Raw genomic sequence first — 19,426 nt, forward strand, 5'->3', positions numbered from 1 at the left:
GGGGCGAAATCGGACTACCACCACGCCTACTTCCTATAAGCACACTTTTAGCTTCACACGAATAATGCATTTAGAGTATGCTACCTTATGACCAAAAATTGTCAAATTCCAACCAAAACTGCTCAAGCTCCTTGGTACTGAATATGTGGACCCCAGTATCTATAGTTGACTTTTGACCGAAAATATCGGTCAATATGTGAGATATACAATTGAAATTCAGAGAGAATCCTTTCCAGACAATAGTTATTCTGTGTATCAAAAATGGGTTGCATCGGGTTAATACTTTTCTCAGCCCCCATTTACCTAATATAAAGATTTTCGAAATTCCAGGTGACTTTATATCGCATATATCGGCCAATATTTAAGTTATCTTAATAAAAATGAGAGAGCCTGTTTTACTCATAACAGTAACTTTAATAAGAAAAAAATAATAAAATAGAGAAATACCACCTCTACCAGAAGCGTGTACCAATTGACTTTGAAGTTCTCGATTGTGCCCAGAGTTTGGTTAAGATAAATATTGAGGACGGTATGTGTGTAGTCAAGAGCCTATTTTAACGGCGATAATAAAGATTTGTCTCAAAATGCGTGAAAATATAGTTTCTTTAACAGTCCTAGTAAAATACAGGGTGGGCCATCTAACGCAAATAAATATTGAAAACTTGAAAAAAAACCGAGGATGGTCAATTTTACCGAAAAATCATCTTTTCGGACGAGGCTCATTTCCACCTCGATGGTTACGTTAACGAGCAGAATTGACGCATTTGGGGCACAGAAAACCCGCACGTAGTCGTCGAGAAGCCAATGCACCCAGCACGAATCACCGTATGGTGCGGATTTTGGTCTGGTGGAATCATCGGCCCATTTTTCTTCGAAAATGAAGAGGGAACCGCCGTAACCATCAATGGTGAGCGATATCGCGCAATGTTAACCGAATTTTTCTTTAAGCAAATTGAAGAGGAAGACTGGGACAACATTTGGTTCCAGCATGACGGTGCTACGTGCCATGCAGCAAACGCAACACTCAATCTTTTGCGCCCTATCTTCGAAAATCTCATAAATAACAAAAGAGGTGATGTGAATTGGTCTCCCAGAAGCTGCGATTTAACTCCGTTGGACTACTTTCTGTGGGGAGCTGTTAAAGATAAATGTTACGCCAACCATCCAGAAACAATTCAAGATCTAAAGTACGAGACTCAAGCTGCTGTAGCTGCCATAAGGCCTGAAAGTACTCCAAAATTGGGTGAATCGGATAAGCTACTGTAAACTCAGCCGTGGTGGTCATTTGACCGAAATTGTTTTCCACAAATAAATTTCATAAAACAATCTTTTAAATAAATGTTAGACCTTTGAAAAATATCAAGCCGTTTTTTTTATTGACTTTTTAAATTTAAAATTTTATATGGCCCGCCCGTTATATATAAACCGAGAAGAAGTTTCATAAATTTTGGTTACTTCAATTAAGCGATTCACTGTTCGAATATTGGAATAAAACAATAATAATCTCCATTCTCAGATAAGGCGATAAAACACTATACAGAAATTACGGCGAAATTTCCCTTCTCAACACAGTATACGAAATATTTGGGACAATTGTGAACATAACCCATACAGATAAAGCCTTCTCTGAATATCACTGAGGATTTAGAGCCGGATGGTCAACAGTAGACAAAAATTTGCGCTCAAATAGTCCATTGGGGAAATGTTATGAGCACTATTTTTATTTACATTTGCTATTTATTGATTTAAAGCAAGCGTTCCATAGCATTAATAGGATGACTATTCCCGCAACATTTCGCAAATGGTAAATACCAGAAAACCCTACTAAAATTGTAATGATCTCTTTACGCAAATCCGTATGAAAAGTAATGATATAAGACAATAAGTCCGAGGCCTTTCGAATTAAGTCAGGAGTAAGACAAGGGGATATCCAACATAAATTATTAAATAAGTGACGCAAAGTGGACTGGACACAAGTTAAATAGTAGCAGTAAAAGCATCCACGCTCTGTCCAAAACTTTCGCTGATATGGAAGTGATAGCTGGCCAAATTGACCTAAAAATCAATGAAGATAAAAGGAAATACATGATGATATCCAGAAAAAATAAAGCGGCGCCAAGAGTTAAACTTGGCCAATACACATTTTAAACTGTAAAAGCCTTTAATTACCTGGCCTTCGAACGCAGTAGTGAAAACTCAACAGGCCCCGGTTTCGATAATAGAATACAAGCCACCAATAGAACATATGAAACCGCTCTAATCAAAACTAAATGCAATGTAAGCTGACCCTATACATAACCATCATTCGACCAGTTTTGTGCTGCCGAGCAGAATCAATGGCGCTACTCGAAAGGACACTACCAAAGTGCAAGTCTTCGAAAGAAAGATCCTAAGAAAAATCTTTGGAGCAATAAAAGGTGAGTGGAAAGTGGCGTATAAGGTGGGAAGATGAGCTAGATCAGCTTATACAAGGTGAAAAAGTCATACGCTTTATCAAAGTACAGCGAGTAAGATGGCTCGGCGGTGTAACGAGAATAATTCTAAAGAAACGGCAAATTACCGAGATGTTTGGAGGGCATATATGCAGCAGTCCAAAGCTCAGAAAAAGCTGTTGCAGCCATAAATGAGATATTCCTTAGGTTTATATTATTTCATGATTTATTTTATATTCCCGGGTTACTTAAGTATCGTAAATAATTATTAGATAATTTTTGTTTCATAGAGGGCAGTACAAGGGCACCGAGGAACAGTCGAAACAATGGACTTCTCAGACAAACTTGCTTCGGAGTAGGTGAAGATTTTATGGGATTTTTAAGGTGTGTTCTAAATGTCCTACTTGGGGAAGGAAATAAAACGAGCATCTTCCCACCGGAAGTACAAGGCATAGAGAAGAATTTTGTAGTTCTACCGAATAACTACGTGAGGATCCAGAAAGCTACCATTTACACAGAAAACAAGGCGACTCTGCTGGCATTGTCGTCGCCAAAGATTAATACCAGCATAGTCAAGAAATGATGACCGAAGATGCTGCACTCTTCTATGTACAAATGCCGAATTATTGAGCTGATTCGACGCCGGAATGCAGAAAAAATTACTTCATATGGCGAAGAAAAGCGTGATATTTCTCCAGTAATGGTGACTTAAACTTCACCCGCCGCCATAAACAAGTTGATAGAACTAGGCTAAAAACTTTCGCCCACTTAATAAGTGGGCATGTCATCCCCTTGTTCAATTTCTATGTCGATTTAAATGAGATCCTATGTTACGCTTATCTTCGCGGAAAATTTAATGCTTCTGTCGGTTTTCTTCAGCACACATCTAGTAGTCGTGAATCAAACTCTGGTATTGGGTAAAAATATGGATGAATAAATTTTATCATTACGTTCCAAAACTCAAAACTTTTAATATTTCTTTTTTATCATTTAAACATAACTTTTATACATCTGAAAAGTAAACATTATGTTTGTATTTCCTTTTAAACGGCACCTTAATTCATGAAATTCAATTTTGTTTTTCGCTGCTCAAAGATGTACTTGCAATTATTATTAGAAAGCCCACTTGCAGAAGCAGCGATTGTGGTGTACCATTTTAGTGCAGTGATGTTGAAGCTTCAGTTCAGTAATTTTCTTCCCTCGCACTTTTAATGCACATGCTCCTCCATTTCCGTTTTGTGCAGTCGATAGCTAAGAACAATAAAATCTGCACTCAGCTGAATCCAACATGGAAGCAGCTAAACTGGCAGACCCATTCGCTTCAATCATAAATTATCGCATGAAAGAAATTTTCTGGTGGAATGACGAGAAATTCTTTACAGCAACGGTATTTTTCAAATAGGAATATCTAAGCTACGATGCTTTGCATTACTCCAAACGTCAGTGGTGAGGCAAAGTAAGGCACCACAAGACGTTCAGTGAAAGGCACCTGCTGCATTTCAATGGCTGGACATAAAAATGTAGATTTGTATGTGCGCCACAATCCTCTAGGAAAAACTTGAGACTATTTTCGCTCGTTTTAGCAAAGCCTCTAATTTTTGCATCAGACTAAGATAAGATAGATCGGCAGCAACAATGAATTAGAACATAGAACTAACTAACTCGTAAATGGTTCTTGTAAAAAATCGTCAGTTAGAAATATTGTCAAAACTGTACACACTTCCATAAGTTTTTTGAGGGCTTTCGTTGAGAGGAAGTGTTTTAATTTACAATTCGTGATAATGATTAATTTAGCTTTAGGTACATACTTCAGCACATCAAATTCATTCACATTCCTACAGGGTTAGTGATGACTGTAGAGAGTAGGTACATATAAGCATGCACGTTTTTCGTATGTAACGACGATGTTGGCGATGAAGATGGCTGCAGCAACTTCAATTTGACATTCACGTGGAATGGCGATGAATGGGGCAGATGCCCATCTCGCTGATGTGTTCTCGAATGCAATCCGACGGGCCGGTCATGAGTCTATGCGAATGTGTGTTCAACTGGAGAATGCGTAGAGTGGATGTAGATTGCCAGAGATGCTGACTTTCTAAACGATTTTTTAAAGCCAGGCGCAAATGGCATAATTGCCGCTTTAGCTATTATTTAATCGTTTTCTCATATCTTTGTGTTTTATATCGTAAGTAGCTTGAGAGAAAGTTCGATTATCGATAAATCACACGATAAATATCACATGTAATACTTTAACCCTCATACTTAAAAATAATTTAAATCATAATTGTTCTATTTTTATTCTGCTTTACGGTGCGGTAATGCTATGGACAGGTATAAGGAAACGCCCCTACCGGAAGCTAATGGTAAGGGTTTCGGGGCTCGCTGCGTTGCGCATAAGGGGAGAACCACTCAAACGGAGGTTTTTGAGCTAGTGCTGAACCTGCCACCTGCAGACCACTTCCTTGAAAGCTGCGCAGCAAAATCAATTCCCACTCTTCCATTGATGAAAGAAGTTTCAGAGAAAACATATTAAGAGATATACGGAGGACTCGAAAATGAAGGACAGATTAGGTGCGGGGATACTATGTAAAGTCCAAAGTCATAAGGCAGACTTATAAGCTGGAACACGGCAGTATATTTTACCGCAGTATATTTCAAGCATTTCAAGCAGATGCCTTTGCTCTTGGGAAAGTTGCGTTGTTAGCCTCTAATGCATCAGCAGGCAACTGCATAGTTAACATTTATATGGAACAATCAATCGATAAGAATGATCTACTTGCCGGTAAAACCTCAAAAGACGCAAAGTTCCTCCTAGCATTCGATAGGAACAAGATTGGGATACTCACTGGTGAAAGCCTAGTGGCTGCACACGCTTGCAGACAGGGGTTGGCACATTGCAGTTTATGTCAAGTTTAAGGCCCCAGAGGAACAACGGAGCATTTCTTGTGCATTTGTTCCGCATTGACAAGCCAGCACTTTAAGTGATTGGGGGCCCACTGCATTAGACACTGGAGGAGGTAACATTAGTGAGTGTGTTTGAGTTTTGAATTTTTAAGTGTGTTGAAATTCGCATCACAGCATTCTAAAGGATGACTACTCCTCCTGGACTACGTAAGAGCACTCCTTCTGGTAATTCTTTAATGTCAAAACTGGTCTATGCGTTGCCCATTAGCCAACCAGACTAACCTAACCTATTGAAATTTTTTATTTTACCAAGAATGACTTAATACGAGATTTTCTCATTTTCTCTCATTTTGATCCCAAATGCGTCTCCTGAGATTAAGTGGCTATGTTGACAGCGATGACAATCAGGAAACTTTTAACACTTTATATGAAAAAAGGGCAGGAAATAAGCCCGCTAAAATAACTGACAGCATTTCAAGGATATGAAAAATGGGCTTTGGATGGTCAGATGTAAAAATGGAAAAATTGAAATTGAAATTGAACAAAATTTAGTGTGAGAGGTTACCCAAAAGTTCCTATCATACACTGTCAAAATAAGCGAAATCGGAAGACAACCACAACTATGGACAGTAAACAAATCTAACAATCTGAATCTGAAGTTAACAGAATAAAACTTTTCAAGGACTGAGATAGCAAATATGTGGACTCCAGTGCATGTAGAGGTAACCGATTTTTCACTGAACATATCGGCCAATCTGCAAGGGTATAGAAGTTCAGGGAGAATAGTTTGGTGATGGCAGCATGCCCTTGCGCCAACAATGGGTAAATTGGGGTCAATACTTCTCTTAGCTCCATGTAATTCACGATGACCTTAATATTAATATTTCGAATATGTTAATGTAGTATGAAACTAAATGAGAACATATATAAGTTGATAACATACCAAATTTGATTGTAATCAATTCACGATTTCGCCGTAAAACAAATCTTGATTTCTTTCGCAACATTTTTTAGTACATAACTAAAGGACCTCGTCCACGCCTTCTGTGGCTACTTATACATTAATTAATTAGATTAGATAACAATTTAATACCGGTTATGCGCGGTGTAAGAATTCACGGGGTTAAAATTTGTACATTACATTAAAATTTGAAAATGATTGGTAAGAAGCAAGAGGATTCTCCATTAATAATATTTTCTTTAATATTTTTGATTCGAAACGTGTACTGTTGCATAAGTTGGATTTCGGGTATATCCCGATAAAAACAAATATTCACAATATGTTGCAATTTTATTATTTCTGAGAGTAGATCAGCCAAGAATGACCGAGCTGTCGGTAATCACCAGACAGTGGTAAGATCAATAATATTAAAGAAAATATGGCAGCCGTAGATGAGAGTTACACGAAGACCGTGGAGAGTCGATACGGGGCAGTTCGCAACAACTCGGGCTGACGTACAAAAGACAGCTTGTGCAAAAACTACAGCCGTTCGACCTTCCCAAGCGACAACAATCAATCAATGGATTTAATGAGCGAAAACTTTGGTGAGCAGATAATTTCACGTTTTGTGCCGATCGATTGGCCACTAATTTCGTGTGATGTCACACCGTTAGACTTTTTCTATGCGTTCAATCCTGCTTCGATTCAAGCCTTGGAGCAAAATAACAGGCATGTCATTCGCCAGTTATTAGTTTAAATGCACGTATAAGTCGTTGTTTCGGACGAGTTATCCAAAATTGGACCCAACGGATGGACCATCTGAGACGGAGCAGCGGCCAACATTTGAAAGAGATAATCTTCAAAACATAAATGCCAAAGAATGTACTTTCGAATGATAATAAAAATTCCTTATCGAACTTGAAGCTTCTGTGTGTTTTTTTTAATAAAGTAAGGAACCTTGAAATCGATCACCGTTAATTATTACCTAAGTATATATTTTGCTCTATGAAATTTTAGCTATTTATCTACGTATTCATGTAGTACTTATCTGTAATATGAATACACGTATTTAGCGCTCAGACGCGTGGTGTGAGACAAAAGAAAAAACGTTGTTTTTTACCTCTAAACAATGTCGGACTTTCTACTATTTCGAAATGAACGTGTTCAATCGCTTAATAAGTTAAACGCTATCACGAAAATGTTCGAATATCAATAATAGTAGCTTATAATATAGATTAAGCAAAAATGTTTCGATGGATAAATGTTTAAACATTTTGATGCTTCTCGAATAACATATCCATACACACATACATACCATAAATATACGGGTGATTAATGACTGCACCAACTATAGCCAAGTCCGCGGGCATGTGTGTAAGGTGGTAGGGAAGGGAGCTGTAAATAGCTGCGTGCTGCTTTGATTGGCATTTGAGTAATGAGACTGTTTTGTGTCCATTATATGGCTATTTGCGTATTTCGGTGCTAATGTGAGCTCATGTTCGAGCCAGCCTCACATGTATTTACACATATGCATGCATATTTACATACATACATATATATGTACATAATATGTATATGCATGTGTGCCTCTGCACAGCTATGAATTGGTGAAGCATTCTATAGTGCAGGCAATCGTGGATACATTCAAATATTTGTAGCCATTGAGCTTGGTAGTGCCGTCGCACATTAGCTTAATAATTCGGCGCAACAGACGATGGAATTGGCGGTGGGAACAAACAAACGGCCCCCAACATTTGAACCCAGTGGTCATGCAATCATCTGTCTTTCAGAATATGCGCTGCTCCGGACCAACTGATGGCCATTGTTCGTTTTGTTTTCGATTGCGCACAACATTCTACTTTACTTTACACACTAGCTTTCCTATGAATGGAGTGCTTATGGGAACACTCCAGCCACTGCCATAAGTATGCATCTAGAGAAGTAAGTATGTATGTATGAGTGTGAGTGAGGTTGTGTGCATAAGTGTGGGCATGACGTGTATTTGCTAAGAATTCAATTAGGCGGGCACTTGCGTAAACACTTGATGAATACATGCGCCTATGCATATATAGCCATGTAAATATTATACATAGTTACACAACTTATACGAGCAGTTCAATTGTATTTCGCCCGGATACACCTAGTTTGATGCAAAATAAATCCCGAGCTACAAAGTTCAACATTGTTTGCATTGGTTTTTGCCGGAACCCAACATCTTGTAATGATGCCAAGTAGGATACCTTGGGGTACAGAATGTGATGATGCCAAAACAAAGGCCCAACTTACACATTGCTCATGGTTAAATTGTATAATTTACATTTCACCACACAATACGTAGTTGAATGCAATTGAGTTGTTACATCCGTATTTTTGGGCAAATACTTGTATATGGGCGAATTTAATTGATAAACATGTACTCTGTTTCATATAGTAGTTTTTCCTAAGGCCGCAACATATTCGAACTTTCAAACAGGTCATGCAACTTTATGATAAGGCTTGCGAAATTTTCATGTGGATTATTGATAAAGAATTATGGTACATATGCCCGCAGGGTATTTTTTAGACGTGTGGTTTTCAATGAGGCAATATTTTTTTCGGTGTTGGTCTTTCTAACAGTTTTTACAAGGTTTATACTCAGTTGGGTTTGTCATCTCATAATGAACAGACTTACTCGAAAACAATCTTCGATAGTACAATCGCCAAGCAGAGTCGGTAATTCGACCAACCATGGAACGGTTCGCACCACGTTTACGCTAGTGGATAATGTGCATTCTCAGAAAAGTGGTAAGGCCGCACTGAAGAGGCTTTTGTTGGATGAGAGTATTAAAGAAGGCATGAATGAGTCCATCCGCCATTGCGCCCAACAATTAGAGCGCGCTACATGTCATGTGGTAAGGCCGCACTGAAGAGGCTTTTGTTGGATGAGAGTATTAAAGAAGGCATGAATGAGTCCATCCGCCATTGCGCCCAACAATTAGAGCGCGCTACATGTCATACAGCCAAGGAAACAATCAATTGGTTGAAAGAAACGTTTGGTGAGCGCATTGTCTCCCGTTGTGATATCTCCTAGATAGTGCTGCAACGCTGAAATTTTTTTGTGAAAATCACAAAGTGAAAATCGCGAAATCACTTATCTGCGCAGTTAAGCCCGAGACGATTGAGGCCTTGGAAGAGAATATTCGTCGAGTTATTGCTGCCATACGGTCTAATTGCTGCAAAAAGTGCTCGAAAATTTGGTCTCTCATTTTTTTAAATATAATGGCAAACCCATATCCTTATGAAAAAATTAAAATTGTTGGCCATAACATTAATTACATGCGTTCTATTTCTTCTTGAAAACCACATCTCTTAAAAACATGTATATACATACATCTCAATATTGAAATCTCAAAGCGAAGCAATGATGAGCAAATGTGTATAAAACTTTACACTCAATGTCTTTTGCCGCTCATAACCGACAAATTTTCTCTTGGTGTTGCTTATTGCTTTGCTTTCACACAAGCGACACGAGTCTAGCAACCCGGATCGGATAATTTTTTGCATTATCTTTCACATCGTCCTCTTGTCTACAAAAACAAACGAGAAAATTATTTGGGCGACAAAAGAATCCGTGTGTGAACCGACACTAAGCAGACAAATGGTTTAGTAGAGAGTAGGCATATTTACATAACTACGCTTAACTGTAAGTCTCATTGTATGCTGAGTTTTGAAACAATATGCCACTGTCATTCTAAAGGCCTACGTTCGGCCCACGCACAGCAGCGTGGGTTCACTCCACATTCCCACAATCTAAATACCAATTAGTATATAATGTTGCCTCTATATTGGGGGAGCTGGCGAGGCGGAAGGAAAAGTAGGCAAGCGTGCTTGTTTACAAGCATACGTATGTGTGTATGTATATATAATTATATAGAGTTGTACGATTGGGAATCGTGACGTACTAGGCTTTTTATTACAATTTATGTCACTTTAATAACTCGGTGGCTTCCGTGTTTTCAGTCTCGTAATTGCATTCAAATTTACGTTGTGTTCGCACGATTGAATTAGTACTTAAATTATAATTACTCATAGTGCTTGTTGCCAATTCACCCAGTCAGTACGTCCGCACATACGTATGTATGTATTACAAATTCATATTACAGGTTCATTTGTAGGTGAATTTCCTACATCCATTTGTTTAAGGGGGTATTCTGGTCTAGAAATTAAAAAAAATCTAAATTTTTTTTTATATTTTCAAAGTTTAACTATTCAACAATGTGTGTACAAGAGGATTTTTCAAAATTCAAATTATTTTCGGAGATATAGGCATTTTTCTGATCCGGCATCCAAACTGGTTCGGCCGGAACTAATCGAACAAAAGACTTTACGCGAAACTATAAACGCGTTTTTCTCAAAACTGACTTTTTCGGAACGATACCCACGATTTCTCAGGTTCTACTGGACCGCTTTACTTGAAAATTTTACAGAGTCTTCTTTATGGGTTGGAACTAGCCCCATCCCCAAATTTTTATTTTTATTATTTTTAAAAAATTCGAAATAATCAGAAAAAGTGATCCTAAAAAACATTTTTTTTCAGGCAGTCGCCATTTTGTGAAAAAATTTTTTTCCCACTTTTCCGTAGTCCGGCCATTGCGACATTATTCTAGATTAACAACATTTTTTTTGGTTTCAGATAACTAGGAAGGTTGAAATCATGGGTATGGTCACGTGGAAATTTTTAGAGACCCCCCACTTCGTCAGCTCATAATTTTTGAAATTTTTTACTTTTTTTAGTTTTTAATTTTTTCTGTACGCTTCTAAAATTAACAAATTACTAATAAAAAAATGGATAGTAAAAATATGAATTGCCTTTCCTTTACGACACTTTAAAAATTACCTGAAATTCATGCTTCTAGACCAGAACCCTTAAGAGGGTATTGTAGTCAAGAGGTCCGAATTTAGAGCGGGCCATTAAAAAATGTAGTTTCGAGAAAAACATGTAAGGACTATTAGCGGGTTTTTTACACCACTGATGCTGATTCATACTCCGATGTCCCGTACTAAATTACAGTTCTGTATCTTGGTCAGGTTAGGTTATGTTATAAGGTCAACGCCGGTCCGTGGTGTTACTGAAATATTCTACATAATAGGTCATAGGACCGTTACATATAGACAATGCACTTTGAACCTATGAAATATTTGTTGTGACAGCTAATGCCAGTTTCGGCTATGTTTCCTGGTTCGCCGACGGTAAAATTACCGAGACGTTTCAACCTCAGCCTTCCAAAGGTTGGACAAAGGAGATGAAAGTACCAAGTGCCTCCACATCACGCTCCTCCATAAAACATACATACATACTATATATAATACTATGTAACTATGTATATGATTTTTTTGGAGGATTTGATTTCTACGTCACAAATCACAATTAAATATTATAAAAGCATTATAGGCATATGTATAATACTGCATGAAAACGAGAAGAAAATTTTTCTCGTTACCACTAATGAGTCATTGGGTACTAATGGGCATTGCCTCATTCACTTTTCGTCTGTCATTTGGTTCAGCAGCTTAAGCATATGACTATGACATATTGTTGTTAGATTGAATAGTGATATATCGGTCTCATTTGGTAGAAAATAAGAATTTTGTATAAGATTATGCTATAATTGCTACAACTAATTAATAACGGCATCCGGCAGAAATATTGTGCTGCAGATAAAAGGGAATAGGATGACAACGATCCAATTGCGTGAGCAAAGTAATACAAAACAAGTTTCACACAGAAGTATAACGTGTAAAACGACATCAAGGGAAGCTGAACTTATTATTCGGGATTCAAGAAATGATCCACTTGTAACCGCCAAGAGAAATTAAAGCATAGATTTTTGGGTAAAATGAAATATCAATAACCGTAGCAACTATTAAAAGGTGATTTCGAGAGGTAGGACTGTTCGGAAGGATTTCCAGAAAGAAGCCGTTGCTCTCCTATCGATAAAGAGAAAATCATTTGGAGATCGATGGATGTAATGCTTTGAAGAGCAATGTCATGGCATGGCATGGCATTGGATCTATATGTAAGATTGATAGACAAGTGGACCGATTTAAGTAAAAGTATGTATACCAATTATGAACGCTGTCATGTTTGTTGGTTTCATCACAATTTGGTGACTGCTTTTGGCTGTCCTTATTTAGTCAGCACTCAAACCATGAAAGAAGGGAAAGGCCTCACAAAATATAGGAGTGAGAAGCGGTTTCACAGAACATCTAACTAATAAAAATTAATAAAGTAAATGGCACGCAAGCAGTAATCACCGATATTGTTTTGCCTATTAATATCCTTTTTAAAAACATGTAAACCGTAATTAATTAGTAACTATTTAGACTTTCCATTATTTTCTATTATTCTATTATTTAGAGAAGTGTTTTTCGAGATTCGCAAACAACTTTTTTTGTTTTAAATACACCCATACAGGGTTTGCCCGGAAAGTATAAGGACAGAGTTGATTTAAACAAATTTATTAAAAAATCGTTACAATTCTTTAAAAACTTTCAAAAGAGGCTTCTCCGTCGATGTAGCGACTACCAGCGCTATTTTCAAGCATTGAAGGCGTAACGGAAGGTATTCTCCGAAAAAGCCTTGAGAGCCGAGGTGCATGCTGCTTAGATCCGCTCTGTCGCCTCAAGCTGCTTGTCTTTCATCGGTCTTTTCCGGCAAGGAAACAAAAAAGTCCGGGGGGGCCACATCTGTAGGGCAGCTGCGGCAGCATTGGGATGCCAGCATTGGTTAGGTACTATAGCTGTTTGCAAGAAAGGCGGTTTGAGCCGGGGCGTTATCGTTGGCAACTTCCAATCGGCTGCGATGGGTTGGCGGACCCGTTTGACCCTTCGTGTGAGTCTCTTGAGGACTGCTACGTAAAACTTGGCGTTGAAGGTTTGTCCAGGAGGAATAAAATCAGGGTGGACTATGCCTTCGATGAAAAAAAGACAATGTTTTCAATTTGGATTTGCTCATTCTTCCCTTTTTTGGGTGAGGAGACGCCGGCCCTCCAAAAAGACCTGGTGCTACCGAAACACACCACTCCTTGCTAAAGCAACATCTGGGTAAGCCCAGATGGCTCTAACGAAAGCTGCATTTTCGGCTTGCACCACTTACAGAAACACTTCACGCGAAAATGTTTGTCCTGACTCACCAGGTGCTTGGAGACAACTGACCAGCCGCTCGTTCGTTAGCTAGAGACGCCCTCTACCGAATCCAGTCGGTGCGCGCACGCTTTGACGTACAGTGCCGGCGGAAGAAAATCAGTACTATTACCTTCCGGACAAACCCTGTACCTTACTTGTATATAAGGCTCAGTTTCAGATATAAAAATCAGCATACTATTGCTTGACCTTATAAATTTGCAATATTGTAAAATTATCCTAAATACACTAGCCCTTACATATGTATGTATTTCATATTACATCAAATAGATTTAATTAAATAGTTTAAACTGCAAAATTAAACCTAATTAAGAACGAGAGGTTTTGTTGCATACACTTAATTATGTAAATCTGTACAGCAACTGGATATTTCGCTTTACAAGAAGAATAAGTATGTTTTGTATGTTTTTCATGTAATTAAGACGAAATATCTTATCTCATAAATTTCATTGTTGTTTTGTTGGTTGTGTCTTCTTGATGGTTACATCTGAATGCACATTCCTTCGGTTGCCAGTTCAACAAACAGGTTGTAAAATATAATAAGTACGAAGAACAGCTGCTTAAGACCGGTTTGCTGTGCTTGAAGATTCTGTACGGAAATATGACACTGGCGGCGGCTTTAAAGCATTGCTCGTTGCACATGCAATCAACTATTAACATGCAACGTCCATGCATCGCTGCGATCCACGTTCTTTTACTTAGCTGTTTACCAGATACCGGTTGTACCTCTGTCATTAAAAAAATTCTGCACAAATAATAATTAAGATTGACAACCCAACTACGAGAAAATTGCATATTAAAGTGCGCTGCAACCAGTGTTGCCACTCACAGCTAACCTTGAGAGAATCACTAGCAGCTAAGCTACTTGCATTGGAAACAGTTAGAAATATACGAATATGTAATAGGTAAATTCATATAAATAAAGTACCAGGTGTATGTATTTTTTGTATTTGTTTGTTATTTACTGTTTTCGGCTGAAACAAGAACATAGTTGTATTTTAACATGACACAGTTTGTGAAGAAATTTATTAAGAAGCTCCGACTTTTAATTTAAAAAAGTGGCTATTAAGTAAAATCGCAAAAAAATTACAGTTTTTCGCTAACTTTATATCGGAGTTCTAAGTCAAAGATTTATGACTAATTTCACGGATATGAGAATGATCTTGAAAGCACGTATGATTTTTATATTTTGAAAATTAGATGCATATGTACATCGAGGTGCGTCGATTTAGCCATGCCCGTCTCTTAGACTGTCTCATTACCGTCTCCCAACCTTAAGGTGGAATATGCACGTTGAATTAACGTTGTTAGAGCCACCAAACACTCATATATGCAAACGTCTAGCCTGCAGATCCTGGGGCAGCAAGCCAAATATCATCAGATGGCTGCATACCATGATCGAAAGTCCTACTGTCACTTATCTGGAGAAGTTTGCAACCGTGTACACCTGATTTGGATGCTGGGGCATAAAGTTCCAACTGGGAGATTACAACCTCCCAGGAGACAAATTCCGTATCCTACGCGTTCTATACAGGGCACTGCAGGCTCAAGAAACACTTGTCCAACATAGGCATAATCTTTTGCGCAAACTGCCGGTTTTGCGACATGGAACAGGAAATTCCAGAACATCTGATGCTAGACTGTCCAGAAATTTGTAGAAGCAGGCTCAAGGTCGCGCTCAGCAAGCTCCTGATATGATGTGCTGGATCTATGTGACCATATGTGATAAAGGAGAGGACACAACAGACCATAGGTAGCTGTGCAAAACTTCGATTATTTTCCATCTAACGAACCAGTTTCGCATTTGAAATTTTGTGCACACCCTTTTCTCCCAAAGAAGCTGCTCTTATGTCGGGACCGCTATAGTATAAAGCTGCCGATTGAACTGAACGAAAAATATATATGAAAATATAGTTTTTCAATCGACGAGATATTTTCACGAAATTTGGAAAAGATTATTGTCCAAAGCAATGCTAAAACTATTGCGTATAGCTGTCATATAAACTAAAAGACGAATGCTGCTTGCTAATTAATAAGTGGCAATATATGTACATATGTATACATATATAGGTATTTATAAATACCGAGTACATACTCAATTGCTTCCTTTAACAATTGTGTTACTAAAGTTGTCATAACTCAAAAACTTATGCACTGAAGCCTAAAAAGGTTGCCACACAATCGGAAATTCTCCTAGTTTCTTCAACAACCTAACAAACCGACATATGTATATACACATATATGATTAGGTCACATAAGTAATGATGGGGATAAAATTTAGACACCATAAAGATAAATATTCTCAGATACAAAGGCAAGAATGAGCGTGAAAACACTTATGAACTGCGTGTGTAAGACCTATTATAGTTGAATGGGTGTGTGAAATATATTTAAGTATATTGTTAAGCTCACCTGAAAATATGTTTGACCCTTGTCTACCCAACCGATGGCGATGTCAGAGCCAGCGAGGCTGCCATCGGGCGAGAAACCAAATCCAACGTAACCCAGCGTACGTGCTTGTATTTCGAACGTAATATCCTGATTAATGATTGTCCATAAAATGCGAAAATCCTCATTCAAATCGACGGCATGATCCCAGCTCAAAGCGTTGCCATCACCGTCGCCTCCAACCGCACCACTACTCAGAACACCCAAACGACTACCACCTTGACCGGCAATGGTGGTTGTACTGTCTTCGCTACCGTCGCCCACTGTAGCTACCTTAGCTGTCATTGCCGCTGCTGCTGCTGCTGTTGCTGATGCTGTCGATGTTACCGACGCTGTCGCCGCAGCAATTGCCGTCGCCCCTTCTGTTGGCGGACAAAGGGAACTCACAGCCACGATGAAACAGGATATAAAACATGTGATTAACGATGACAGCGATGAACTTGAATGTTTCACTTCCTCCTTCCGCACCGTCGCTTTAGAAGTTGCCTTGCGTGTTGTAGACATTGTCGTTGCCATTCCGTTCTAAATTAATGATATCGCGATGAGTGTGCTTGTCCTGTGAGCTTATGAGCACATGTGTGTGTCTGTATATTTCGTGCGAACCGCCTCCCGGGCGCTCGGGTGCGTGTTAATAGTTTTCAAAACGAATGCTAAAAAAATGCAAAGGAATGTGCGTAAGTGTTATGACCGCTTGGTATTTGGCTGCGTATGCCGAGTTTGGCAGTTCGTTTTTATAAATTACGCTTGGGTTGACCAACCTATTTCGTTGGTAGCTGCCAGTCAGCGTTTTGTTGTCGATTGGCTGCGTTCTTCACAGCACCTTGGCCGAAATAAATGTATGTCCTGCGAAACCCAAAACCATGCGGATTCAGTTGAACATATGCCTGTAGCGTGCAGCCGACAAGTGCTTCAAAATAAAGTTGACGACAATTGGGCGCACGTCATTTATTGCTTTTAAATCCCGCCACGAATGGTTTTAAGACCGATGACTTGCCAAGTCCTTTAACGCTGACGTAGCACGACGCCAACTGCTGTGCTGTTGTTGTTTACCCCCGAAATTACTTATTACGGCAATAGGCGATAGTTGGGCCGTTTTGCCGTATTAAAAACAATTTTCCCAGCCGGTGGCGCCATAAGAGAAAATCTACTGTGATGAGCCTTTTTTATGCGCTGTTGCCTCGTAACAAATGTTGCTTATGACCTAGTATAACAGACACACACACACGTACACATGTATGTTCGAATATCATTTATATGAATATGTAAGAGCGTATTTTACGGTTTTATGTTCTACTTGCAATTTCACTTTATTTGGCCTCTGCTTTCCTTTGTTTATTCAGTTTTGCTTTCTTTCGTGATTTTGTGTGTGTTTTTCATTTTGATGTCTTGTTTTTTTTTTTGGTGTATCACAGCTCTGATGTTATAAATAGCGTTAAAGTTTGTTGCAAGAATTACTATTTTGGTGGATTATTGGTCTACATGACCATTAGAGCGCGCAAGCAGACGGGTCGCCTCCTACGTTGTCCTCTCGGTTCTATTATTTCGCTTTCTTTTTTATGCTGCTTTTGCAGCTAGAAGTGACAGGCGGCTTTATTTTAATCGGAATTTTATTGTATTTATCCTTGACTTGACATCGGAAGTAGAGACGTGCAGCTTCAGTGCCAGAGCTTCTTACTCCTATAAGGGAAGTTCACTGAGGTAAAGACGTGCGACAAATTTTTCTAATTAAGTTTACTTTTGCTCTTCCGTTTACGTCGTCGGTTTTGTGCGTTTTAACGTCTTCGTGTTCTCACGCCGGCATTCACGTAATTTGTACGCGTTCTACCAGTTTCGGTGGCATCAACCTTTCAAGTTAAGCTGTATTCAAGGTGCGTGTGCAACTGTGGCAATGCAATGTAGGATGTCTGAAAGGCAGAAAAGACAAGAAAATTACACGTAATTAGTTTAATTTACTTTTGAAAATGTGTTTGATGTGTGTTTAGTTGTTAAATCGAGTATAATTGCATAAATGCACTGAAAAGACGGAATTCAACTGTCAGAAATGTAGCCGTGGAACTGCACGTCGTCTGTTTTGGCGTGCGCTTGCTGAGCGACGGTGGGGCGGATTAGGCATGTTTAATTCCGACAAATACGCGAAAGGAGGGCATGCGCTCATGGTAATGCCATTTTGCTTGGTTGAAATGGAGGAATAAAAATTTCCGTCGATCGTTTGTGTCGATAGTGAGTGCCAAATGCGTTGCATATTCGTTGATGGACAGAAAGCACTTTTAGAAAGCTATTTTACCTTGTATGTGTATAGATAGAATCGGATGGATAGAAATTTTAGTTTCGTAGACCGTTATTTTGAGATTGGCAAATTAGGCAATGCCTACTGCATGCTCTTTAAAGCATCTTTCTACCCTTAAAATGGTATATTACTATAAGTTTGATCTATCAAAATGGCACATCAAGTGCTAATTGAGCCCGATAGGGCTGCACTTCTACCTACCCATAAGTTTGATCCCACAAAGTAACGAGCTGAGTCGATTTAGCGCTGTCCGTTTGTCTGCATGTACGCGAACTAGTCAGTTTTTGAGCTACCACCGTTAAATTTTGCACACTCCCTTTTCTCTCTAAGAAGCTGCTTATTTGTCGGAACCGCCGATATCAAATAACTATAGCATGTAGCTGCAAAATTGCTGAAGTTCTTCTATGAAAAACTGATTTATTTGACGAGATATTTTCAAGAAATTTTTTTATGAATCATTGGGAAACCCCTGTTATATCATCTGCATAAATTTTTGAGATCCGGCTACTATAGCATATAACTCCTATTTTTCATCGAAATCAAGAGCTTTTATGGAAAACTTTCTCATTTGAGGAGATATCTTCGCGAAATTTGCCCTGGGTTATTGTTTAAGGCATTGGTGCAATATCATTCGAATAAATTCTTTAGATCGGCCGAAACTAACGGATGTTCCATGTTAAGGTACTTTTTTCAATAGCCTACCTTTGACAGATCTCGCAGAAGTCGTGTCAAATTATCATGTTTGGCATTTCATCATGAAAATACTTACGTCTGAACAACGTTTACAAATCGTTCAACTTTTTAACGAAAATTCAAGTTCAGGAATTAATGTGTTTCGTGCGCTTCGCTCAACTTACGGCCAACATAATTGGTCTGCTCAGCATACAATTCGCAACACCAACATCCATCTTGAGACCCAGCATGCGTTATTGGATAATATTCGACCGAATAGACCACGTACAGCATGCAGTGAAGCAAATATAGCAACCGTAGCTGAGAGTGTACACGAAGACCGTGGGAGTCGATTGGGCACCGTTCGCAGCAACTCGGATTGACGTATGAAACGACTTGGCGTATTTTACGTCTATATCTTAAATTTAAAGATTCAAAAGCTGCCATTCATTCAGTGGAAGCATTGATTCATATTTCTTCAAAAATGATGCCGGTGAAAACGTAACCGTCAATGGCGACCGTTATCGCGCCATGATAACCGACTATTTGATGCCTGAAATT

The 19,426-nt window shown here is 38.8% G+C and overlaps 1 protein-coding gene across 5 annotated transcripts in view; it reads right to left on the reverse strand.

The window, feature by feature from the left end:
- Positions 1–19,426, reverse strand: part of LOC120776591 (MOXD1 homolog 2) — a 124,147-nt gene that overhangs the window by 55,279 nt on the left and 49,442 nt on the right. For 3 of the 5 annotated variants that reach the window (XM_040107363.1, XM_040107360.1, XM_040107359.1), the window contains exon 2: positions 15,871–17,810. In XM_040107363.1, the coding sequence (XP_039963297.1) occupies positions 15,871–16,422 (552 nt within the window). In that variant the 5' untranslated portion in view covers positions 16,423–17,810. Of the gene's footprint in view, positions 1–15,870; positions 17,811–18,394; positions 18,487–19,426 lie in introns of those variants that run through there. The other 2 variants (XM_040107364.1, XM_040107362.1) reach the window with 2 other exon arrangements.

The sequence above is a fragment of the Bactrocera tryoni genome, chromosome 5 (genome assembly GCF_016617805.1).
Source record: "Bactrocera tryoni isolate S06 chromosome 5, CSIRO_BtryS06_freeze2, whole genome shotgun sequence".
NCBI lineage: Eukaryota > Metazoa > Arthropoda > Insecta > Diptera > Tephritidae > Bactrocera > Bactrocera tryoni.